The 26,978-nt window shown below is 46.7% G+C and overlaps 1 protein-coding gene across 3 annotated transcripts in view; it reads left to right on the forward strand.

Annotated features, from left to right (window-relative positions):
* The first annotated feature begins 7,350 nt into the window (after positions 1-7,350).
* atp2b3b (ATPase plasma membrane Ca2+ transporting 3b) overlaps positions 7,351-26,978 on the forward strand; it is a 39,571-nt gene continuing 19,943 nt past the window's right edge. For all 3 annotated transcript variants that reach the window (XM_037477895.2, XM_037477893.2, XM_062562895.1), the window contains exons 1-11: positions 7,351-7,471; positions 10,995-11,782; positions 18,007-18,204; positions 19,476-19,733; positions 20,164-20,289; positions 21,307-21,432; positions 23,277-23,318; positions 23,460-23,624; positions 24,138-24,209; positions 24,289-24,431; positions 25,751-25,883. In XM_037477895.2, the coding sequence (XP_037333792.1) occupies positions 11,536-11,782; positions 18,007-18,204; positions 19,476-19,733; positions 20,164-20,289; positions 21,307-21,432; positions 23,277-23,318; positions 23,460-23,624; positions 24,138-24,209; positions 24,289-24,431; positions 25,751-25,883 (1,510 nt within the window). In that variant the 5' untranslated portion in view covers positions 7,351-7,471; positions 10,995-11,535. The remainder of the gene's footprint in view (positions 7,472-10,994; positions 11,783-18,006; positions 18,205-19,475; positions 19,734-20,163; positions 20,290-21,306; positions 21,433-23,276; positions 23,319-23,459; positions 23,625-24,137; positions 24,210-24,288; positions 24,432-25,750; positions 25,884-26,978) is intronic.

The following is a 26,978-nucleotide window of genomic DNA, read 5'->3' on the forward strand; positions in this document are numbered from 1 at the left end:
ATTGTTCGGTCTGAAACGGCGCGCCCAGCGACGTATGGTGCAGCAATATTGTTGTCCGGGTGGAAATCGGGAGAAAGGTCGGTCCGGGAGATTTTCGGGAGGGGCTTTGAAATTCGGGAGTCTTGACATGTCTGATTGTAAGATATGCAAAAGCGACATGGCCTGGCACGGGAGCACCACGGCCATGATTCAGCACCTTAAACGGAAACATGTTGGAAAAATCTAATCTAAATATTTTTTGTGCCTAATATATTTAATTCGGCAGCTGTAAAGTATACATGCGATGTGTGTATGTTTTTTGTGTTAGTCCATTTAATTGCTTACTTGTTGTTCTACTACATACATACTACAACATACTTGGGATGTTCAAGGAGCAATCTGTTTGTGCACTTTCTAAATGTTTTGCACTGTCAGTTCTATTTTTCAATAAAGGGTTGGAAATTAATGTTTTTAAATTTTTCATTTTTTTATCCGATTTATCGATTAATCGAACAAATAATCGACAGATGAATCGATTATTAAAATAATCGTTAGTTGCAGCCCTAACTGTTTCCCTCCTGACAGAGTATTAAACAGATCTTCGAGCCGGGGAATAGGGTATTGCTCTAGTGAGGAGGCTCTGTTAACTGTTAATTTGTAATCTCCACATATTCTGACCGAACCATTTGGCTTCAAGACAGGAACTATGGGTGCAGCCCACTCAGCGTATTTAACGGGAGCTATGATGTCCTCCTTCAGCAGCCTGTCGATCTCCTCTTCTACCTTTGCTCTCATGGCGTAAGGAACTGAGCGGGGCCGATAGAATTTAGGATGTGCTTCAGCAGACACTCTAATGGTTGCTTTCATGCCTTTCAACATGCCTAACTCCTGCTTGAAAACATCCTCATTCCTCATGAGTACGTCCTGTAGACTCTGTACCTCTGTTCTCACATTTTTTATTTCTTCCCACTTCAGCTTTAAAGCCTCTAGCCATCCTCTTCCCAACAAGCTAGGTCCTGTACCTTTAACCACCACTAGGGGCAATGTCTTTACCTGCCGCTCATAGTTTACTTCAACTTCGGCTACCCCCACTACTTTGATTTTCTCCCCTGTGTATGACTTAAGTAGAAGTTTAGTTTGTTTTATTTGAGGACGTTGCTTCTCGATCCACATCTCATTGAACTTCATCTCATTGATTATGCTGACACTACAGCCTGTATAAATTTCAAAGGCTTCTTATTCACTTCCATAGTCACTTCAAAAGGTTTTATTCTCTGAATTGATGTCTCTGTTTTCATTCAGGCTAATGTGAATGCTTCCTCTTCAGATCTGCCACCATCCTGCCTTTCACAGTCTACATTATGTGATCGATGTGGACGTGAACGCCGCTCATCTCCATATGCTTTCTTTTCAATAGGTTGTGCGCCTCCTTTATTTTTATTTCGGCAAGCCTTAGCTATGTGCCCTATTTTCCCACAACAGTGACACTTTGCCTCCTTAAATTTGCACTCAGCTGCGCTGTGTTGTTTCCCATGACATCGGTAGCATTCTTTATCTCTCTTTCTCCATTCTCCCTCCTTTTTCGATGTTCCCTCCGTCTTCATGCTGTTGCATGCTAACGGTGCCTTGTGCAGGTCTTGAACATTTTTACTAGCAGCTTCTGCAGCTACTGCAATTTTGAATGCCTTTTCAAATGTCAAGACCGTTTCGGATAGCAATCGTTTTTGAATCCTGTCATCATTTATGCCACACACAAGCCGGTCTCTTAACATCTGTTCCAATGTAGTACCGTAGTTACAATCATGTGCTAAACGTCTCAACTCCGCTACGTATGCACTGACAGTCTCCGTGGATTGGCGGGAGCGCGAGTCAAATTGATATCTCTGCACAATTTCGCTCGGTTTGGGGTTGAAGTGCTCTTTCATTAACGTTTTTAACTCACTGTATGTTTTCGAGCTGGGCTTATCTGGACTCACCAGGTTCCTTATGAGCTTGTACGTGGCTGGTCCCACCACGCTGATGAGGATCGCTCTCTGCTTGTCTCCGTCATCAATTCCGTTAGCTTAAAAAAACTGCTCAAGTATCTCACAATACTCTTCCCATGTCTGCTCTTTCACGTCAAAGGCAGAAAGGGTGCCTATCACCGTAGACATCCTTGCGTTTTTTTCTATGAAACCTCCGGTCCACCGTTCGGTTCACCGTCAGCCCGCGGAATCCATCCAGTAGCATCCGTCTTCAAACCGGCACTCCTTCAATCATCCATTATCCTCGTCGCCAATATGTGGTAATCCCGTATTTAAAAGTAACCACTCGTGATAATAATAGTTATCCTTTTATTTGGTGGAACGTGACTGTGGTGGCGGGCGTGGTTTCAGCCCGGCTGCAGGTGGGAGATAGGGGGAGTGGCTCGGGGAACGGTGCCAGGTGGAAACAATGACAACCAGCTGGGGATAATTGTGTGTGTGTGTGCTCTCCCCTATTTGAGCAGTGAGGCTGGGGCGAGCGAGAGAGAGGAGATCGAGCGAGCGGGAAGCCGGCGTGTCTTACCGAGCCGAATTAAAATAATAAAAAGCATTGGAACCCACCATCCTGGTGTCGAGTGCCGTTTGTCCGGAGCCGCGCAGTCACACGCGTTACAGTGGCGCCCAACTCGGCAAGATGACGAACGAGGGACAGCAGGCGATGCCGGCCCAAACTGTGCTGACACTGGGCCAGATGATTGGAGAGCTGGCGGCGATCCAGCGGGACCAAGCCGAGGCTAACCGGCAGTTCCTGGGGGCGCTCCAGGCCCAGGTGGGGAGGCAGGCCCAGGCGCTGGAGCTATTGGCGGCGCGGTCGGGACCCGCGCTACCACCACCGAGCCCGGCGGCAATGGCGAGCCTGACCCTCCACCGCATGACGGCGGAGTACGACGCCCAGTCCTTCTTGGAGGCCTTCGAGGTGACGGCCGAGGCGTGCGGCTGGCCGGCGGAAGAGTGGCCGGTCAGGCTGGTGCCCCTCCTGACCGGGGAGGCGCAGACGGCGGCCATGGGGCTCCCCCCGGCCTCCCGGAGAGACTACGCGGCCGTACGGAAGGCCGTGGTGGACAGGCTGGGGCTGCTGCCCGAGGACCACCGGCGGCGATTCCGGGGGGCCAGGCTGGGGCCGAAGGACAGGCCGTTCGCCTACGGGCAGCGGCTCCGGGACGCCGCCGCCAGGTGGCTCCGGCCGACGGGGGTGGAAACGGCGGCAGAGGTCCTGGAAGCGGTGACGCTGGAGCAGTTCGTGGAGGGGCTCCCGGCCCGGACGGCGGCGTGGGTCCGGTACCACCGGCCACCGACGCTGGAGGCGGCCACCACCCTGGCCGAGGACCACATGGCGGTGCACCGCAGCGGGCAGGGCGGCCGGGAGGGCGCGCCGCCGGCGACGCAACCAGCAGCAGCGCCAACCGGAGGGAGCCCGCAGCGGACCGCGGGGCGGCCCACACCGGCCCCACGTCGGGCGCCGACAGCCGTACACGGGGACCCCCCGACCGCAGCAAACTCTGGCACCCTTCCTGACCCACCGGGAGATTCTCAGACGCCAGGGCAGGAGTGCTGGAAGTGCGGGCGGCCCGGCCACCTGCGGAGGGAGTGCCCGCTGATGGAGGTGGGGCAGGTGATCCGGGTCGCCGGCGCTCCATCACCCTCCCCCGGCCCGGGAGAGACGTACTGCGTTCCGGTAAGAATCCAGGGGGGTACACGCCAGGCGATGGTGGATTCGGGCTGTTCGCAGTCCATGATACACCAGAGCCTGGTTCGGCCAGGGGCATTGGTAGAAGCATCGCGGGTGAAAATTAGGTGTGTGCACGGGGACATTCACGAGTATCCCATAGTGTCCGTCGAACTTAGGTTCAAGGGAAAAAATATAGAATAAAGGTCGCGGTTAGCTCCCACCTGACGCACCCAGTAATTTTGGGAACGGATTGGGAGGGATTTAACACGCTAATGGGAGAGGCTGCGGGGGTGCGTTCACGGCCGACAGGGACATGCGGTATTTGTGCTGTGCTCAGCGGTGACGCGAGGTCGTCCGACGCCGCCGGGGGAGAGGGGGAACCGGCGGTGCCTCCGCTGGAGACGCCGGCGGTTCCCGAGTTCCGCTCCATGGAAGATTTTCCACTCGAGCAGTCTCGTGACGATACTCTACGCTCAGCCTACGACCAAGTGATAAGAATTGATGGTCATTTGGTGCGCCCTGACGCAGCACAGTCGTACCCGCACTTCTCATTGATTAGGGACAGACTGTATAGAGTGAGTCGTGACACTCGAACGGGGCAGGAAAACACCCAGTTGCTGGTGCCGAAAAGCCGCCGGGAAATGATTTTCCAGGCGGCTCACTATAATCCGATGGCGGGTCACATGGGATACGGGAAAACACTAGACCGGATAATGGCCCGATTTTATTGGCCAGGCATCCGGGCGGATGCGCGCCGCTGGTGTGCGTCCTGCCCGGAGTGTCAATTGGTTAATTCACCAGCCATACCGCGTGCCCCGCTGCGGCCGCTACCGTTGGTGGAGGTCCCGTTCGAGCGCATCGGCATGGACCTCATCGGGCCATTTCACCGGAGCGCACGCGGATACCGCTTGGTGTTAGTCCTCATGGATTACGCAACCCGGTATCCGGAGGCAGTGCCATTGCGCAATATCTCTGCAAAGAGCGTCGCGCAGGCTCCGCGCGACGCTGTCTGTTAGTTGACCGTGAAGGTCAACTAACCATCTTGTGGTTCGGAGTGGTACTGCAGGTGAATCACAACATGCATATCAGGATACCACAGTATGGACACGCTCCGCGATGCGAAGCTATTTCCCGGTTAGCACTGTCCGGCTGTCCTCATGTTATGCTAGCGCAGCGTCGCGAGACGACGCTCTGTGGTGTTTGAAGTAAGCGCTCCACGGCGGAGCACGCAGCGCTGGCGTCTACCGTTGTTTGCGTGTAATGTATACCCTGAGATGTAATGTATACCCTGAGAGAGGGCATGAGCTAGACTCTTACTGAGCTGGGTAGCGATCTCGGCGTGAACTACGGGAGTAATAGGTCGGCAACCAGTACCGTGAAGCTTCTAAGGTACTCAGGCCGGGTCCACCATATTGACTACAAGTAATCAATCACTTACAAGACCAGTATAGCAGAATAACGGCTACAACTGGACATGATTTTCTAGTCAAATAGGCTTAGATATAGCTAATGTATAGCATAAATAAATACAGGACCTTGTGTGACCTCCGAGAGACTATTCATCATCTTTTTACTGAGTGCAAGAGACTTGCGAGTTTCTTCTCTCTTTTAACATTGTTTTTTAATCTTTTTAATGTGGTTTTTACAGAGAAGATTTTTATCATGGCAGCTGCCTACAAGAGTACAAATAATAATAAAAAGTGCAAATTTTAAAGTGCAAATAACCATACATAAGTACAAACTGCACAGTAGAATTTACTTTACCATCTCTATAAAAGAGACCATTCTGCTATCCGATAGAACTATATTACAAACATTTTCACTACCATCAGTTGTCAAAGGCCCGACAGAGGCACATGCCTGCATTTCCTAGCTGCAAAATCAGGTCATCATATGACAGTTTCTGAGCCACGTCTCCATTGATGCTGATGACAACCAGACCACTTAAACGTTCCCTAATCATATCACGTTCAGTCGAAGGGTTTTTCCAAAGTTAACCTTACCAAGAGCCATTTCCCACTCATCATTTCATTACGATGTGAAAGTGTCAGATTGTTTGAACATAATTGATAACAAACGCAAAAAAAGCGTCCTGAAGTGCAAAGCAAACTAGGCTAATAGGCTAACGTTACCTGACTATATCTCTGATGGCTAAAAGAAATAGCAGGCCCAATTTAAGCATAATCAGAAATACCATTAGCTAGCAACCTAAGGAATGATTGCTATTATCATTTTTTGGCACCGCTCAAACACAGGCTCCCTTTTTCCTTTAGGGGTGAAATGGTTCCAAAGAAAAGGGCTGGGGACAACCATAGTTCTGGAGACAGCCTCTGGTTTAAAGCAGCGAACAGTGATCCCTGAAACATTGTCGTCTGAGGTAGTGTCTCCTGCAGACATATGTGCTCCACTGTTTAATGCTACACTTTGGTCCTTCATCCCGCCGGATAGCCTCAATCCATTTTCATTGAACATCTCCATCAGTGTGGCACAGTGGTGTGGTGCTTAGCACTGTTGCCTCACAGCGAGTAGGTCCTGGGTTTGACTCCAGCAGCCTATCTGTGGAGACTCTGCATGTTCTCTTAGTGCCATGTGTTTACCTGCTGTTGCCCTAATCAGACAGGAGGAAGCTTACCATGACGATTGTGGATTTCCGGTAACAAATACAGAAGTTGCGTGAAAGACCTACAGGGCGAGAGTTGGACTTTGTCTTGCTCTTGGGCGGCTGGGGACAATTGTGACAAATCTCCAACGGTCTGATGAAACACAAGTGGTATTGAAAAGTTTAATAGACATTAACAAGCTTATTTTTCTTATCAAGAAATTTTCAATATTTATACGATTAAAAGGTGGTGGGATTTGAACTTTAAGAGGATTTTTAATTGATTGAGAATTAAAAATATATATATTTAGAATATTAATTGATATAATTCAAGCATAAGAGGTAGAACACTGACTAATCACGACTGGAACCCCTTGAATATTGAGCTTTGATAGCTCAATGGTTTTAATAACTGATTTGATGGCGCTGAAATGTGGCACAGAAGAATGTATGAACATACATGAATGCACGTGAACATGAAGAAGTTCAATAAAGATGTGAAGCATTCCCACTATTGTTCTGAACAGAAGAGCACCAAGTGATAAAACTCCAGAGGTGAAGCGTGGCTGCAGTGCGGTGGCTCTGCTGTCGTCATCACGCTGTCAAGTCGGTGGGGGTGACGTATCCGGCATCCCTCCCCCTCCATAATTTCCTCTCTCGGATGCTGCGACCGAGCTCCTGTGAGTGCGGGCTCTCAGTGGCTGAACCCCTCCTCCTCCTCCGAAGATGTTGCATGAGCTTCTCCTCTCAGCGCGGCGTCTTTTTCCGTTTTTTCTTTTCTTTTTCTCCCAGTGCCCTTAACAGTTAACCTAATTCTGTCACATTAGCAGCTAGCCGATCGTCTAGCGTACGGACTACCCCGCCCCCCTCCCATCCCCTCCTGCAACGGAGGTGTTTAAAACCTCAAGCCGGCGCATCCTCTCTCCGTGTTTCTCTGTGTCTGTCAGCCCTCCGCCGGGGGACCGAGCGGAGCATCCAGCAGCACCGTCGTCGTCTTTCATCCCCGCACCTCTCCGAACGCCAGGCGACCGGAACTGCCGCAGCCCGGTCCTGCCCCCCCCCCCCCCCCCTCCCACCCTCCCGCTCCCCGCACAGCCACTCTCATCCGGCTCGGGACGTTCTCCGCTCCACGCACACGCAGATTAAAGGGGATTCTGCCTCCCCGCTCGTGCGCGGATGTCCTTGAGCTCGGCCTGCACGGTGAGTCCGTGCGTGCCCGCGTGCGTCACTGTCCTCTACCCGTGATTCTGTACGTGAAGATACGTTGTGATGCGTCCGTAGCATGTAGCATGAACCCGTGGAAACAGGGCCGAATGTGGCATGTCTCAACACAGGCCTCACTCAGCTGTCATCAGCGGGGACCACCGTCATTCTGCTGGCATGCATTATGAGGGAGAATGTGTGGATGCGTGTGCGCGCGTGTGTGGAGCTACGGACATCCACCCATCCCTGCATCTATCGGCGCGTGTCCGTGCCAGTGGATGGAGGGCGCCGGGCTGCGCTATTGGGGTTCATTCGTGTTGTTTGTCTCGGTTACGGCCGTCGCACCTGCAGCGCTGAGCAGAGGAGGGGGGGGGGGGGGGGGGGTAGCGATCCGCGGCCGGGGGACCCGCTCAGGGTCGGTTGGAGTTGGGCTGGGCCGGTAACCTTGCGGAGGGACACAGAGTAGGCGTGTGGCGCACCATAGGTTCGCTCTCATTCTCTTAGATTTTTTTTAGCAGGCCTCCTGTAGTTCCTCAGCTATAATCAGGACCTCCTCCTGTTGCCATGTTATGAGGATGAGCAGAGGGATGATGCTCCTCGTGCACGCCTGAAGGTGACCAGGAAAGGTCGTTTAGTGCTGAAGCACTATGGGCCATTCCTGCACCTTTAGTGCATGGTATTGTGTGTGTGCGTGTTGTCCCATGTGGAGCCGACATGGGACACTCTGAGTGTGAGCTGTTGCATGTGTGTGAAACAGACACTCAGAGTGGGACTTTCTTTCCTCCTCATGTTCTGTTCCAAGTCCAATTAGCTTCCCCTCCCTCCAAGCTGTCGGCTTGTATGTGCTCCACTGTAAATGCAGATATCCGGCTCCTGTTGGCTGGGCTAAGTGTGTGGCCGGCGCCGATCGGCCCAGATGAAAGTGCCCCCGCCAGAGGTGACCTTTCACATTGGTGTGCCACGGACACAATAAAGTTGACACACATCAAGTATGTGCATATAGAGCTCTGAGAAGAACGCACACTTACTTGTACAGTTACATACTCTCAAGTGTGCAGCCTGGGTCGCCCCCTCCAGCTCAGACAGTCCCGTGCAAGCCTTACAACCACATCCTGTGAGGACTATCTGTCTCTTGCCTCACTGTGTACTCTTCTCAACGTCCCTGCCTCAGCGATAGAGTGGAAATACCCGACGGCCCGGGGCGGCTGCTTTCTCCTGAAATATAAAAATCACTGAAATAGTTGCCCCCCCCCCCCGAGGGGGGTAGTGCAGAGAAGCTGGCTAGCATTCAGGAGAAATGGGCAGGATGCTCAGGATTGTGGTGACCTTTGTCTGACTCTTTTCAAGTTCAAATTCATTTTCAGCAAGTAGCCGCCCCCCCTCCCCCCCCCCCACCTCTTTCATGTATGTGTATGAAACGTGTATGTGTGTGCGCGTACACGTGCATTATAGCAGTGATAATGGAAGTGATGTCTCGGGCTGCTGGTGTCTTTTTGTGTACTTTTCTAATGCTTGTATCTAAACTATAACCAATTGTGTAGCAAAATTTATTTTTGCAATGTACATAATGCGCTGCACACACACGTGCACTGTGCACATCACAGCTCTGAGACCAACAGAGAGACGCAGTCAGAGTTAGTTGCAGTAGTTGGGACACTAAACAGAAGAGGTTTTTGTTTCTTGTTTCTTTCTTGCATGAGCGTTATAAAATCAGACAGAATCAGTGAGTAAGAGGTCGCGTTCAGAAGAAAATGCACGACTGGCTGAGTAAATAAATGATTGCAGTAGCAGGAAGCAGATAGAAGGGGTAGCAACAGAATGAGCAGATCGTAAAATAATAACAAGCATTGACACAAACCAAGGAAGGCATGCAAAAAAAAAATCAACACACTTTAAACCTGTTCTGATAAAGTGAACGGAGAGATACTGAGATGAAGATCAGAAAAGATGGAGCGAGAGGAATCTTCAAAGGAAGAGCCTGGTGACTCAGTCCTAAACTAACACTTTCCGTCAGGATGGAGGCAAAGCAGGGCACAGAGGAAGAGAGAGGGAGGGAGGAGATGCAAGAGACGGGAGAGTGGAGGGAGGAGAAGAAGGAATTACTGAGACAGTCCCTTCTTTTTTTAATGCAAAATACGGCCGTGCATTTGGGCTATGTTGTGCCATGTGTGATGCTGAGGATATTTGGTTACACTCACGGCTAATTGCTCATGTGGGGGGAAGTTGCCATTCTCCCGGAAAGCCAACGGGCCGAGATGTATTTGAATTAAATCAGAGTCAAAGTTGGGTTTTAATGTTAACACAGTGGATTCAACCAGAGCAGTTCTCACTATATACTTTCTCTTCTTTATCTTTCTTGGAAAAAAAAAGCTCTTCCGTAACAGTTAATAAAATCCTCTGCACCAAGTTGATGAGTCAGCTGGAGTCTATATAGTACACACCATAGAGACAGACATTCACTCTCACATTCACACACCTACAGGCTATTTAAGAGTCACCAATTAACCAAATCTGTGTGGAATGAAGCATGAGAGACCAAGGCCAGAACATGCAAACTCCACACAAAAAGCCACTGGGTGGGTTTCAAACCAGGACCTTCTCACTGTGCTGTTCACTAGTGCTAATACCACCGTGACACCCTAAGAAAAAAGTGACTACCGTTTAATTATTGAAATGTTGAGTAGGAACCTACGGGCACCACAGACCGACAGGATGGGGAGGTGAAGGACAGACCACGTTTTATGGGGTTTCTTGTCTCAGATACAGTTGATATTACGTTAAAAAAGTACCTAATTTTTTTACTTCTTAGCAGATTAAAACAAAAGCATTTCATTGGCTGAAATTGTCCTGTGGGCAGTGTTTAGTCAGGAGTTGGAGTGACTATTGTTACTCATTGTCAACCGAATGTGTGAATATGTCACTGTTTGCTAGCATGTTGGCCCTTGTGTGTCAGTATTGTGTTTACAGCGTGTTGTTCTGTCCACCAGGTGGCAAAGCAAATCAATGTATGCCGCTTTAAACATGGCACGAATAAAGCCACAGGTGTTTGTGAATACACCAAGGACAGGTGCAGTGAATGTCTATGAATCCAGCGGCTTGTGTGTGTGTCCCATCCATATCTCCAGAACCGTCCAGTCTACTTAGCAGGTGTATTGCGGGGGACATAAAGACGTGCAGTGTTTTTGGTACACATTCAGCATCACTGCGTTTGAAATGGACCAGCGGTAGTGTTTCTGTGCAGCAGATGGGAGGGGCTTGAGGGCTCTTTGGAATGAGTCAGCTGACCTTTACAGGTCGTGGCTCATTGGAGTTCACTTTTGCTGCTGGATGCTGACTCTACTAAGATTACATCTAAGCTCTTCTTTAGGCAAGCATGACCTGTAATATAATAATAATAACGCATCATGTGTGTCCCTCATGAATGTTTACTTACTGTGTGTCTTTATTTGATTGATGACTGATCATTTTCACATCGGCCCCCAGTCTCAGCTTAATAATGGTTTCTACTTCTCTCTCTTAGGCCCTGCTGGTGCAGCAATAGCTACCTCTGAACTGGATCCACTTCATCAGAAGCCTTTGCCTTGCTTGCCCCTCTCTCCATCCGTCCATCGCCCCTCTGGCCCTTTCTGTAAGTCTGTCGGGCCCGTCCGTCCATCTGTCCATGGACTGGCCGTGACCCCCGAGGGAGGGGTCGCAGAGGAGTCCCAGGAAAAGAAAGCTGGATTCATTCAGACCTGACGCTTCTGAAGAGCCCCTGCTTGCTGTCCTTGATCCCCCTCACCCACGTTTCCTCCTCCTCTTCCTCCAGGTATGGAGATATAAAAGAGCAGTGGGAGGCTAGGCCGAAATAAAGAGGTTAACTAAGAATAATCAACCAGTTCCCCTTCATTGCCCTTAAATGAAATTAAAAAAAGCTTTAATTGTGGCTATGATTACACATTTTTAAATAAGACTGAATCAAGATTCTCAACCCTCCAGCACCTAAACGAACAGGGAACTGAGTTAAGGAGAGACTACAAGGCGAGAGGAGCAACAAAACAGAAGAAATACAACTTACTGACATGTCAACAACTGCCACTATGGGTGAAATGGCAAACAGCGCGGTGGAGTTTTATCCCAAAGGGACGCGAGCTGTGGGCGGAGGAGGAAGGGCTGACGGCAGCCATGCAGGGGGGGAATTCGGGGTCACAGTGACGGAGCTCACGGAGCTAATGGAGCTCCGGGGGACCGATGCCCTGCAGAAGATCCAGGAGAGCTACGGGGACACAGAGGGGCTTTGCCAGAGACTACAGTCCAGCACCACTGATGGTGAGTAGGCACGGTTGGAAGAGTGGTCAAACTGTAAAAACAGCAGATTGTTGATGGATGAGTAATGGAGGAGTAGATGGCTAGCTGAATGAATGGATAACAGCACATTCATGAAAAGAAAGATGGCCCAAGGTTGGATAAGGTGATACCTTCCAGCAGGGCCGGCGCTAGCCATTTCGGTGCCCTGAGCACAAGTGCTTGGTGGTGCCCCCCCCAACCAACCAACCAACCACCACCACCACCAAAGGAATAGCAACCATTCAGAATTTCTTAGTTAGGTTCTAGTAATAATGTGCACATTTCTTCAGTAAATAATATACATTATAATAAACAAATAATAATAATAAAGTGCAAATTTTAAAGTGCAAATAACCATACATAAGTACAAACTGCACAGTAGAACTTTACCATCTCTATAAAAGAGACCATTCTGGTATCCGAACTATATTACAAACATTTTCACTACCATCAGTTGTCAAAGCCCCTACAGAGGCACACGCCTGCATTTCCTAGCTGCAAATCAGGTCATCATATTTCTGAGCCACGTCTCCATTGATGCTGATGACAGCCAGACCACTTAAACGTTCCCTAATCACATCACGTTCAGTCGAAGGGTTTTTCCAAAGTTAACCTTACCAAGAGCCGTTTCCCACTCATCATTTCATTACATTGGGAAAGTGTCACTTGTAGCTAGGCTACTTTTTCACGACACAATAAGATTGTTTGAACATAATTGATAACAAGTGCAAAAAAAGCGCCCTGAAGTGCAAAGCAAACTAGGCTAATGGTCTAACGTTACCTGACTATATCTCTGATGGCTAAAATAAATAGCAGGCCCAATTGAAGCATAATCAAAAATACCATCAGCTAGCAACCTAAGGAATGATTGCTAGTCTTATTGCTAACGGTAACAGAAACGATAACGGTAACATAAATGATAACAAAAACGTAAATGATAACATAAAAAACAAATGATAACAAAAACAGTAACGGTCGAGTACCGAATACGGCCCACCGGCGATCCGTGCGGACATTATGAGCGCGAGTATATGTGGCCAGCAACGGTCCTCACCAGAAAAAGTTCGGGGACCCCTGATTTAAAACATTGTCTTACCTGAGAGCGACGCGCGAGCATCATCCCGCTGTCTCTTCTTTCTTCTTTTTTCCGCCCACGACTCTTGATGCCTTTTTGAAGCCATTTCAAAGCTGTCTGCCACATTTGAGATTTGAGGCATAATCGAACAAACCACTGGGAGGTGGGGGGAGGGGGGGCCGCACAGGAGATTCCCCTTTTTCTCGACTAATTTGGTCTAGGCCTATTACTTTTGTATTGCTTTTGCATATTAACATGCTTTAGACATATTTTATTTGTTATTTATACTAGTACCCTACTGTGATGATTTTTCACGTCCCAGATTTTTTGATGCCCCCCCAGGCACTTGATGCCCTACGCGCAGCGCGTGATGCGTGGGCGGAGCGCCGGCGCTGCCTTCCAGACTGTAATCCTGGCTCCAGGATGAATTGGTTGGCATCTTCTCTGCAGCCAGGAGACTACTTGGTTGGGCAGGGAACCGGCCCAGGCTCCCAGAGGCAGACCACCAGTAAGCGGCTGTAGCGACTCAAACTGAGCCAGGTCCCACCCATCAGGGTCGCAGCAGGCCTTTTGTTGCTGCCATTTTGTGTAGCTACAGCTTCTAACTGAAGGTCTGTCTCCATGGTGCCTAACTGACCCATAGGCACAATGATCACATGTTTGAGGCTGACCGGAATGAAAATGTTGTCCTTTTGTCCTTTGTGGTGTCTTTTCACCATGTCCCTTCCAGGGCTTTGTTATTACGTTTAATTTGATCAATATTGGTTGGATGGTCTACTCACCAATAACGAATAATAGTTGGAGCAGGAATGATTGGTCTGTTAACCAATGGACTGAAAATGAACAAGCAACCATTTAAATAATCTTCATCTGCTTCTTTTTTTCACAATTTGTAGACCATTATAAAAATTCCCAAATATGTTGATCTGCAATGAAAATAATAATATAATAATAATAATAATAATCTGTTAATAATGTAAGATTTGACTTCTGAGGGTACAATTGGGATTTGTGTGTTTATTGTGTGTGTGTGCATGGATGTGCAAACCTACATGTTCTAACAAGGGTGTGTCACCACACTACACCCACTCCTTCAACTAGTTTGTTGCCTAGCAACACAACAGCAGAGAAAAGTTTCCTGGGGAAGTCAACAAGAGAGGGAAAGATGACTGAGGACTGTGAGATGGTGAGGAACAGAGAGGGTGACTAGAGGAAGAAGAGAGAGTGTGTGAGTGTGTGTGTGTGTGTGTCGGCGACACAGATGGAGAAAAGTGAGAGAGTTGGTGGGTGTTAAGTTACAGTATGTCTGTGTTGAGTGTTGCTAATTTGATACTGCAATCTGGTCAGGAGTCCGTGCAGCAGGTCCCAACAAACACAGCATACACATGCACACAGAGGGGCGTGTCTGCAGACACTCAGTGACGCTCCGTACTCTTGGACAGGTTTCGTTTTCACTGCTCTGACTCCCCAGATGACACATGGGCACGATCCAGACGATGTGCACCCACGATGAAGGAGGAAGTTCCCCACAGTGTGGAATCGAACGTCCTTACTCAAAACCGATCATTCAGAAATGCCATATCATACAAACGATTTATAACATAAAGTAAGGAGTTACTTCAGAAGTGTGGAGGGAGAGTGGGGGGCCCAGGTGCTCCAGATGTGACTGATAGATTAATGAAAGATGCTTGACCGCTGTGCTGCCCTTGCTGCCCGGCCTGCATCTTCCAGAATTCAGTGTACAGAGACCCGTGACAACGCACATGCTGTGACATTGTCTTTTCTTTTACAATGATGAATGTCAAAGTCATACGCCTGGAAAAAGGCTCCTCTGACACCTGGAAACCAACTCAGGCGAACCGTAGTTACCTGGTTGGTTGGAGGGGGGTTACAAACCTACTATCAACCCGAGCCAGTAGGCCACTCCATGTTTTGTTTGTCCCAAAACGTGTGTGGTGTAATTATGAAGCTTCCGTAGTGATTCAAACCATCGTGTTTCCCCAAATCCAAGTCGTTTTTTTGCTTAAAAAGTAGCGTTGCCTTACGACTCAAAATGTGATAAAACTTCTGATTCTCTTTCCTCCGACTCCTTCTATATACATGTCTCTCTCAGTCGTTTATATCTCACTCAAGCTGTGGTTGTTATCAGAATACACATATCTGATGTGATGTGATGAACAACGCACGCAAGGGCAGACTGGGGGGGAAAAGTGGCCCAGGAGTTACTGTCAGACCGCTCCACTCAATACATCGCACGTATCGACCAGTCAGGGGCCTATTTACCCATAAAATACGCTAAACTTTATTTCAGACGATTATTCGATGATCATCATGAGTAAAGAAGAAACCGTGAGTGTGAATACAGATCGCGAGGAGGAGTATTAATGTCCGTCAGTGATTATTGAGATGTGTCAGGTAGGGGGTGCTGGAGCAGGTTGCAGGTTGAAGGCAGGCGGAAGGAGGCAGGCCTCAAGCGCAGGAGTTACCAGATATCCAAAAGGTGCTCTTTATTCACCAATCTCAAAAACAAAGGACGTGCACCAACAACAACTGACATAAGACAATGACGCGATGAGGGACAACAGGCACACAGGGCTTAAATACACAAGGGAGGTGCAGGTGATTGGACACAGGTGGGAACACTCAGGCAATCACAGGACAGGACAGGAAGTGAAGCTCACCCAGAGACACGAGAGACAAGAAAACTACAAAATAAGACAGGAAGAGGACCAACAACCGTGACAAGATGTCTTCTGTGAAGAATGAAATAGAGTCGGTCGGGTGATGTCAGAGGGAGGGACAGGTGGTGATGGAGGTGGGCCGGTATTGGACCAGCCCAACACCTCGTCGGCCTACCGGGGGTCCCCCGCTATCCTCTCTGGCCAGATCGTCCCTGAACGCAGGTGATTGGTTGGTGTGTTTTCTGGGCTACCGTGAAGCTGTGCATGTTAAAATAGAAGCACTTCTTAAATATGTAACGGTTGTAAGTCCAAGGTACAGACGGGATGGCGTCTGGGTCCGACACGGACTGCGGCCCGACTATTAGTGACCCATGGCTTTTGGTGCTGTGAGCTTTTTGATGTAAAACCATACAATTCTAAGACAAAACTGAATAGTTCCGTTTTTATTTATCTCAGGCTTCTTTGGACTTTACTTCCTGTTTACTCTGTAACATTATAATGTGTTGATCGAAAGACCGAAGGATTGGTTTATCAGAACTCCTCATCAGGCATTAGTAAACAGCCAGTTGACTGGTAGATGATTCGCTGTTATCAGCCACATTATGTCCTGCCAGACGTGAACACTGTTACAGCCCCCTTCTTCTCCCCCTCCTCCCCCGTAATGTCCTGAGTTTCTCCATGCAGGTTTTACGCAGCATAAAAAACCTGCTGCAATGGCAGAAAAAACCCTCAATTTAGAAGAGCAAACCTCACCAATGTTTGTCAAGCCGTGACAGCAACGACACAGTCAGCAGCACGGAGCTAATGCACAACATATGTGAACACATATTAGAATGATATATATATATATATGTGTATTATGTAAATCGTGTACAGTAACAGGGTGACCCACCCCCCGTCCAACACAAACTCAGAGCCTGAATATGACAGGCAGGGTTTTCAAATGGTACCCAAGGAACCGTTATCTCTGAATGGGTTTAGGTTTTGTCTGGCCAGATCACTGAAGGACACAGTGGCTGTGTGGAACTTCTGATCTCAACTACAGATGCTGCCTCCGCTTAATACATTACATTAGATCACACAGGAGAGACAGGAAGAGAACATCAACAGAACATTGTGCGTGTATACATTAAAGCACTGCTATGCTAAGCTAGCTGCTAGGCTACTTCCATCTCAACATCCAATGTTATCCAGCGCGCTTCAACACTTCTGCGTCCCTAAAAGACAGTGGTGATCCAAGATGATCTACATATAGTGGTCCTGCCGTACACTTGTTCTGTTACTTGCAATTACTTGTATCATTTCTGTTAGAGAAATTGAATGTATTGTACATCTTTTACATTGTTGATTGTGTACACATGACATCCATTGCAGTCCGTCCATCCCGGGAGAGGGATCCCTCCTCTGACTTTCTCCCTAAGGTTTCTTCCCTTTTATTCCCCATTGAAGGTTTTTTTATATTTTGGGGAGTTTTTCCTGTGCCAATGTGAGGGCTTCGGGACAGAGGATGTTGCATGTGTTGCATGTGTCCCTCCCACTGTTTTTCTGTGTTGTGATTTAATCATTCGTTTCCTGTGTGTGTGTGTGTGCGCGTGTGTGTGCGTGCGTCCGTGCGTGTGTGTGTATGCGTGCGTGCGTGTGTGTGTGTGTGAAGGGGGAAGCTAGGACTGCTTGCCGCATTGTCAAGGACACATCAAGGAGAGATTGAGAGAGGGAGAAAAAGAGAGGAGGAGAGCCAACAAGAGAGGCTGTGAAAGAGGATGAGAAGGAAGGGAGGAACAAGGGGATGGTGAGAAATGGAGGGACAGAGGGAGGGACTAATGACAGGAGAATACAGCTCACTACCATTACTCAGCATTCTCTCTTAACCTTAACCCTGTTGAGCATCATGTTGCTACACATTTCTTCAGCATTTCTGGAAGCAACTCCTGACTCCCTGCAGCAAGCAAACCAGGCAAACACACACAGAGATAAGTTACAGTATACAAATACGTCCCCCCTGTCCCCAACAGCCAATCCTAAAATAGATAGATAAAAAGAAAGCTGTGTGCTCAGCTCCAAACATAGCACACTGGAGGAATGACATCACCTGTTGCTGGGCAGAAACCTGTTAGAGACAAGCAGCCTGGACCTGATTTCCTGGTCACCATGGAAACTGAATTACACAGTGGTGAGGTTGAAGGGAAGAGGATAGTGAAGATGAGGATGAGAGAGTTTGGAGGGAATTAAGTGTCAATGTGTCTACTATTGTAGAGAAGGACTGTTTGTATGGAAATTGATCTACAGGTCTCTGAAATTAGAGAAACTGTCTGTAGATAGCTTTGCTTTAAGAGAAATTTCTATATATGTATGTTGATTTTTACAGAAATAAATTTCTCAGGCGTCTGTAATTCCCTCCTCTTTTTTCTTCCTGCCTTTCTGTCTCTGTCCCATCGTCCTCCACCTCTCAGGCCTCAGCGGGGATCCGGCAGACATGGAGCGTCGGTACCAAACGTTCGGCCAAAACTTCATCCCGCCAAAGAAGGCCAAGACCTTCCTGGAACTTGTGTGGGAGGCCTTACAGGATGTCACTCTCATCATCTTGGAGGCCGCAGCCATCATCTCCCTCGGCCTCTCTTTCTACCAGCCTCCCGGAAAGGAAAGCGAAGGTGAGGTTAAGGGCAGAGGTGCTTGTGAGCATGTTCTGGGAGGGTGTGGAGAGAAACTGACATTGAAAAGTAACAAAGACGATGAGCCATCACTGAAAAATACAGTATAAGATACTGAAAAATATCTTCAATGTTCTGATCATCTTTATTAGTGTCATGGCTAGAATATGGAGGAAGGAATGCAAAGTACCAGAGGTGGGACAAAGTCATTGTTATGCAAGTCACAAGTAAGTCTCAAGTTGTTGCCCTCGAGTCCCGAGTCAAGTCGAGTCAAAGATGAGGCAAGTCCCAAGTCGAGTCCAAAGTCTTACCATTTTAGTTTTGAGTCATTTCAAGTCCTCTTATTATAGTGGGGACGGGGAACCCTGGGTGATGGTGCGCTGCCTCACAGACCTAGACTACGAAGGGAAGGGAAGGGTAATGGTGGATCGACTGTGACTGTGTTATAGTACTTTAAAACGGACGTTGACATAATGTTGGCGAGGATTTCCATCGGAGTCTGAATCCGGGTTCAAAAATCCCGATTTTTGTAAGCATGAACGAGCTGTCTCGTTGATACGGTAAAATGGACTGCAGTGATTGGATGACGTGCAGGCAGCGCGCGCTCTCTGCATACAGGTGGCGCACATTTTTTTGACAGATGCAGATAAACAGAGCGGCGCGGCCGTGTGAAAATGTTTTCCCCCAGTTTTCATGGGAAGTAGCAAGTCTTCTCGGGTCAAAAGGCTCGAGTCCAAGTGAAGTCACGAGTCATCGATGTTAAAGTCCAAGTCGAGTTGCAAGTCTTTGTACGTTTTGTTGAGTCGAGTCTGAAGTCATCTAATTCATGACTCGAGTCTGACTCGAGTCCAAGTCACATGACTCGAGTCCACACCTCTGCAAAGTACCATTGTGTCTGGTGGGTACTCACCGTTTGTTATTAAGCTTTTTTTAAATATTTGAATGGCAGTAAATAATATAATGACTAGTCAGATGCATGCTTTGGTTAACATCCACCATATTCTTTGTCAGAATCAGCTTTATTGGCCATGTATTCGTATGCTTTCAAGGACTTGGACTCTGCTTTTTCCTTTGCTCTCATCGTTCATACACCACACGGCAGAGTGCAGTACCAAGGAGGCTATCCGTAGCGCTATCTTGTCTTAGCTCATACTTAAAAGCCTTTTTAATGTTTTGATATCAGTCAGGTTTTACTTTCCCATATATTTACTTTAAAAAATGTCTCAATACAACCAACCCACTGGTGCTCCTCTCCATTCCCCCGTGGCCAGCGTGTGGCGATGTGTCAGGGGCCGCAGAAGATGAAGGCGAGGGTGACACTGGATGGATCGAGGGCGCGGCCATCCTACTGTCCGTCGTGTGTGTCGTCCTGGTGACGGCATTCAACGACTGGTCCAAAGAGAAGCAGTTCCGGGGCCTACAGAGTCGGATTGAACAAGAACAGAAGTTCACTGTGGTGCGCAAAGGAAATGTCATCCAGATTCCCGTGGCTGACATGGTGGTGGGGGACATGGCGCAGGTCAAATACGGTAGGTAAACCGTCTTATTCAATAAAAAAACAAATACAAATATCAGTTTCTTTTGAATTGAATGACTGAATTGAATGTTGAATTGAATAATTAATTGTACACCCTAGATTAAATCTAAAGAAATGAGGCTAAAAGTAGGAAAATTGATCGAAACTTCAATTAAAAAATACTCATTGGAGCACTGTTAAATAAGACAGGGTTCGCCCTGGAGGACAAAATAATATATTTCTCCTTTTTCAACAGGTTACTAATGTTTTCCTACAGTTAAACCAAATATGATATGGCAATTTGTACTAATTGCCTTTGGTCAGAGTTAAGTAAAGTGTTTCCCCCTGCTACCAGCCTGTATGCTAAGCTATGCTAATAGATACAAGAAAGGACATAAAGGGCCAGGTGAACCGGACAGTGACCAGTGGTGGTCTGTGTTCAGGGGACTTGCTGCCGGCTGACGGAGTCTTGGTCCAAGGGAATGATCTGAAGATAGATGAGAGCTCTCTCACAGGAGAGTCTGACCACGTGGCCAAATGTGTGGAGAAGGACCCCATGCTGCTCTCAGGTTGGTTTTCACAGTTTGGATTTAAGGAATACAAAAAAACAGACACTGGGCCCTTTTTATTAAAAAGTCAAAAGTTGACCAAGTGTATCTGGTAAAATATTCTTGTGACTTATGAGAAAACAAAACCCAAAGGAAATACATATAGTACACAGCAAATTTCAGAGTTATATTGACTCTGTGAGATTCAATTTGAACTCTAAGCTGGTGTTTATATTGTCCCAATCTTGCCAGTGTTAAATCATCACTCAACAAAGTGTTAACAATTTAACTAAGTGTCAAAATAAATGTGCTCATTGTTAAATACAACGTCATTTAGCTGATGCTTTTATCAAAAGCTACTTATATTGCATTTTTAACACGTGGTGTTTTAGCCCAGGGTGCAATTCAGGGTTAGGTGTACTGCTCAGGGACACTTTGACATAGAACATGGGTAAGCCAGGGTTCAAACCAACAACCCTGTGGTTTCTGGTGCACCCTCACCAATCCATGCACCATATTACATGGAGTTAAGCCTGCTACCAAGAAGTGTGACACTGTACAGTTACATTTCAATCCTATCAAAGAGGTTATTTAACTAAGTGTTGCAAATGAATCTGATCTTGACATTGGATAATGACTCCAGCTCTTTGCTACAATTGACTCTGTAAGAGTTTACAGTGGGATTTCAACTCTGCACTTCAACAATTTTGCCCAACACTGTAAAATTAACTCTAAGGATTTTGCTGTGTAAGCATATTTGTGTTTCATATTGAATTCATTTGAAAAAATCCTCATAACTTCAGACAAAAGCATTATTTGGCATGTAAGGAACTTGCAGGGCCTCCAATGGGCCGCTGGCCTAAATGATGGTGGATCGATCGTGTTGAGCTAAGCCAGAGGGGCAAGATCAGCTCCAGCACTGTTTCAAATGGTGCGCATGAGCAAAACCCTCACAGCCTCCACCAGTGGGGTTGGCACTTAGCAAACACCACCGATTTCTTAATTGAATGTTAAGCTGTCATCTGTTTGGACTTCAAGGTACCCATGTGATGGAGGGCTCCGGCAGGATGCTGGTCACAGCTGTAGGTGTCAACTCGCAGACGGGCATCATCTTCACCCTGCTGGGTGCTGGAGAAATCGAGGAAGAAGGGAAGGACAAGAAAGGTATTTGAAAGAGATAAGCCAGTACTCAGAGACACAGGGAAGAGTCCTCAGGGCTCTAATGAACAAAGAACATTCTTGTTGTTGATGCTGCAACTTTTGCGTAGTTTTATCTACTCAGATATCGAGATGAACTGACCGTAGTAAGATATCAGACACACAAATGGTTTTGTTCTTGAAATATGAATACTAGAGGAAGTAGACCCATGCTTACCAAACCTAGGAGAGGAGACATTATTTTAAGTGTCTGCCATCTTGATACCAAACACAAACTTGGTTAGCTGTCAGCTTACATGTACTCACACACATGGATGGATTACTGAACGAGCCACCAGGCACAGGCGCAGCGGCCCCTGAATCCATAGGATCCAACAATGAATGATTGTTAGTGGTTCTTGTCAGAAATTCACTAAACTCCAAAGCGACACATGAAATCCACAGAGGCACGCTAAGAAAGGCGTGAAGGACGTCCTGGAGACACCAAACCACCACAAACACACGCAAAGCAACGACAAACAGTTTACAGAGAAGTGGGCTTTTACTGTGTCAGCATCCATCCCTGAGTGTGTGTGCAATGAGCCTAAAGGACTTCTGATAAAAGCTTCAACAGGAAACACACCAGTTTAACCTCATTGATAATTTAGCCCACATCCTCTCCATCACTCTGGCTGTCATGCCTCCTATCTCTGCTTTCACTTGTCTCTCTTTCTTTCACTTGGTGAAGATAAGAAAGAGAAAGGGGGAGCAGTGGCAGGGACACTGCTCCCTCTTTCTCTTTCCTGTCCTGCCGTTGCTCTCTCCTGTTGTTCCTCCCTGAATCTAAGAGAGAGAGAGAGAGAGGCTGCAGATTGAATCAATTATTGAGGGAGCAGGGAGCACGGGGGAGCCACTGAGGTTCAGGGAAGAGCGTTGGTTGGTCAATGAACGGAGCATTAGTCTGTGCTCACGTGTGTTTGAAGGGCCCTGCAGCTGAAGAAAACAACAGACACCACGTATACTTTCAGGAGCACTTAAGGATAATATCATTACCAGTGCACTCACCCATGTCTTTACTGCAGTTCCCACTGATGCATCAGAATGTGTGTAATATTGTTGGCATCCTACAGAGGCAAACATATGTAAAGCATCCTACAACGCAGAACTGAACAACACATCAGCTGATGAAGTTATTTTTCCTTTTAATATTTTGATAGTATATATACGTGTACAGCTTGCTTTCCATGTTCTGGCCTCATGCAGCAGCCCTCGTGGGTTAGATCATTCTGTTATTGAAGCTGCATAATTCACCAGACTTCATAGACGCCTGAACTAATTATTTTGTTTGCTATGTGGCTGTATACTGTTCTCTCTCTCTCTCATGTGAGGTTGAGGTTTCATTTGTTTTATTCTAAATTGACAGTTGTGCCTCCAAACACATTCATTGCTTGAGTTTTTTTTCCTCTTTGCTCTTTTTCGTTGTCCCTTTTTTGCCAAATCCTCTCACGTGTCCCAAAACCTTCCATCCTCACACATTCCCCAAACAGAGGGCAGCACTCAGGTGCTCGTCGCTACAGATGCCAGTTTCAGCACAGTCACCAATGGTATGTGAGCACCAAGTTGTCTGCCCGCCCCGCTCCTTTCCTCAGCCAATGAATGCACCCAGTGCCGTGCCAGTGGCCTGCGATGGACATATGTGTCTCTCAGTGTCCTGACCCAGTGTATGATGATGTGCGAACCTGCATTGTTCTTTCCTTTAGTATTATTCTGATGTGGTTTTCTGTCCTGAAATCAGAAATAGGAACAGTTCTTTCAGCCTATGTGTATGCACTATGTAGCCATGTGTCTAAAGAAGCCTCCCCTTCCCTAAGGAAAACAACCTGACGGAGCTGTGGAGAACAATCAGAACAAAGGTAAAGGCACTTGACGCATGCATGTGTGTGTCTGTGTGTGTGTGTGTGTGTGTGTGTACATCTTGGATTGGATGTTGGATGAGCGTCATCTGCAGGTACGGTGCTAAGAAGAGACAGATGTGGTTTCTTTATGTGTTTCAGCCAAGAAGCAGGATGGGGGTGTTGCCATGGAGATGCAACCCCTGAAAAGTGCAGAGGGGGGGGAGGTAGAGGACCGAGAGAAGAAGAAGACCAGTGTACCAAAGAAAGAGAAGAGCGTGTTACAGGGCAAGCTCACCAAACTAGCGGTTCAGATTGGCAAAGCAGGTAAATAACCACCACTCATCTTTTAATGAAGCCACTGCTCTAAAATGAACATGTGAAGTGAATTCTTCTCCGCAGGGCTAACAGTAAGGCGGAAAGATTCCTTCTTTAAAGGATGTTTTCTGCTTAACACCAGACATGTAAAAAGATCATTTTGTCAAGTTACATTACACTCATTTAGCTGAGGCTTTTATCCAAAGCGACTTACATTGCGTTACATTTTGCCTGGGGTGCAATTAGGGGTTAGGTGACACTTCGACATGGCACATTCGAACCACCAGCAGCTCCCAGCACATCACAGTACTCCATGCGCCACCGTTATATACACATACACTGGTGGAATGTGAAGGCAGAGGTAGAGGAGTGAAGTGAGTGATGAAGCACTTCATTATTCAGGCCTGATCCAAATGTGGACATCATGGTCTCCTCCTTTCAGATTACTTTGATCAATTAGTGATTCAGTTGACTCTGCGGTCTCCTTTGAATAAAGTCTGATCCTTTGAATATCTCCAACAGGTTTGGTGATGTCAGCCATCACTGTCATCATTCTGGTGCTGTTCTTCGTCATAAACACGTTTGTCGTTGAAGGTCTGTGTGTCCAAAAGTCTTACAGTCTTGATACTTAGCACCCAGCTGAGGATCCATTATAGCATGGCGTGTGTTGCAGGTCACACGTGGCTAGCAGAGTGCACTCCGGTCTACGTGCAGTATTTTGTCAAGTTCTTCATCATCGGCGTCACTGTGCTGGTAGTGGCAGTCCCAGAAGGGTTACCTCTCGCTGTCACCATCTCTCTGGCTTACTCGGTCAAGGTAGAGCCTCTCACCCAGTTCACAGAATATGCTTTTTGTGTTTTTTCTTTTTGATTTAAGTACAGCAGTTTCAAGTGAAAATATAGAGGAACAAATGGATACATGTTGAGAGAGAACAAACATTCAACAGTCTTATGTAACTACACTGAAGCACAAACACAATCATCATCACTATACCTTTAAGTCAGTATGTGTTGTTATTTTCAATTTAGCTGAAGCCGTCTTGTATCTTGATCTAATATTTAATCCAATACGACTCAATTCAGGGTTCAATGTTGGACTGTGTAATTACCAGAATCAGACGATATGATATGTGTCATATGAAACATATTGCTTTGTATTCTTGTAGTGCATAACAATATTTGTAGAAGGTTATAGGATAGAGAACACATAGATACTTTTTTATGCAGTGTAATCTCTATTTGCAAACATCACCAACAAAGCAGTACCACCACACACAATCTTTGTGTAAACTAAAATGAGTACTTTTTAGGTTTTTGAGAGTCATAATATTGTGACACTGAATTATGTTTCCCGCCCTGCGTATGTGTGGCCTGTGCTGTGACCTCTGAGCAAGGCGCTCCATTTAGCCCGTTTTGGGATTGGATTGATACGTCTCTCATGTCCATTCAATGACCCTGATAGCTTAGCGTAGTACACCAAGCTTTTTGGGGGGGTCTTGAGTAAAGACTATTACAGTGATGTAATCTGGTGGGAGAGTTAAAATGGGTCATGTGATTGCTGCCATGTTTTAAGATGGTAGAATGCACACTTTATTATTGGTTTGCTATCATTTCATGTCATGGTAGTTTAGCTGTGTTTTGTGACTGGTTTTGGGAGGTCAGAGACGTGCATGCTACCTCTCAGGCCACACCTTTCAAGTGTATGTGGACATATTTGAAAAAAGCTCACGCACATCCAATCAGTTTGGTCTACCGTATTATGATATTATTCTGAAGCTGACCAATGATTGAGCTGCATACATCATGTCGGTCCAACTAAACAGTGTGGAGATAGAAATTAACTCTTTAGGACTGTGGCTGAGAGTCCGATGCAGTTTAAATATAATTTTCCCCCTCTGAGTCAAAGGCTTAAAACTAGAAAGTAATATGTGAAGCTAATTTCAGCAAAGCAACTGTATGTAGTAGCGTATAAATCTTCTTTAAAAATCAGCTTCACGCAAGTCGTCAATCCTTTGTCATTGTGTTATAAATGTAATTTATAACCGTGCCTCCCTCTCTCCTTTACCCCCCAATCTCCTTCTCTCCACTGGTGTCCTTCTGCCCCCCCCCCGCTGTCTGTCACTGTCTCATTGGTAGAAAATGATGAAGGACAACAACCTTGTACGCCACCTGGATGCCTGCGAGACCATGGGCAATGCCACGGCCATCTGCTCCGACAAGACGGGCACGCTGACCACCAACCGCATGACGGTGGTGCAGACTCACATAGGTGAGCACGGCTTCATCTAGCTGCCTGTTCCAATTCCATCCACATTGAATAAATGATACTTGACATAAATCCTGCGTCCTTAGATGAATCCAAAGTCATGTGGTTAGACTTTTACTAACTTTCAGTGGCTCCGTGTTTGGTGACATTGTCAGCTTCTAAAAACACAGGCGCTGAAAGATCCAGAAATGACTTTATTTAAACAAAAAGCGTTAAGATTGAAAGAAACCGTCACTACTCTCATTGAGTCACACAAGTGATCTGATGGATTTCGTGTCCTTGCTTCATCCTTCAGAGAAGAACTTCAATGGTCTTTTGTGGTCAACATACTAACTTCTGAAGAGGAGCTATCTAGAGGAGGATAATGTTGTACCCATTAGGTGCTGAACACTAATAACTGATTGTCAGTTCAACAATATCTTTTTCTGTCACAATTAGTTTGTATTTAATACAACCATTTATTACCTGAGTATATATAGTTGCCCTGATATGTACTTCACTGGTTCTGTTCATAATTCATGTTTAAATAATAACTATTACCCAAAGAAACGTTTCTTTATTAACACAGTTTTTTAAATCATCATTTTCAAAGTCCGTTCCTCACTGGCTCAGAATACACTCACTGACATGGATCACAGTGGGGAGGGTGGGGGGCGGCGTGACAAATGGAGGAAAGTGGATGAAAAGTGACAAAGATGATAGAGCCAGTTATTAATGACGTTATTGATAACATGCATCACTGAAAGTGGGTTTTATTTTGTTTTTGACTGAGATTCTCCAAAGGAAATGCAGCACAAGCATGGACTCCATAGACTAAAAAGTCCCTGCACAGCGAATCCCTGCTGAGTGCTGAGTGCTGGACCGCCAGCTACTGAACATTACAGATTATTAATATATAGATTATTGATTAGAATATGCTGCTCCCTGATATAAGAACTGTGTACATGCTGGTAGCTGTTCAGAAAAACCGAAAACAATGTATTTTGCCTGGCTGGCAAATAGCTTTGGATTTAAATTTGACTTGATTAAATTCACTTGTTTCTTATTTAATCAAGTTTAAATTGAGATATACTATTTTTTTATGTACATTTTCCTTGT

Source organism: Pungitius pungitius, chromosome 1 (assembly GCF_949316345.1).
Source record: "Pungitius pungitius chromosome 1, fPunPun2.1, whole genome shotgun sequence".
Classification (NCBI taxonomy): domain Eukaryota; kingdom Metazoa; phylum Chordata; class Actinopteri; order Perciformes; family Gasterosteidae; genus Pungitius; species Pungitius pungitius.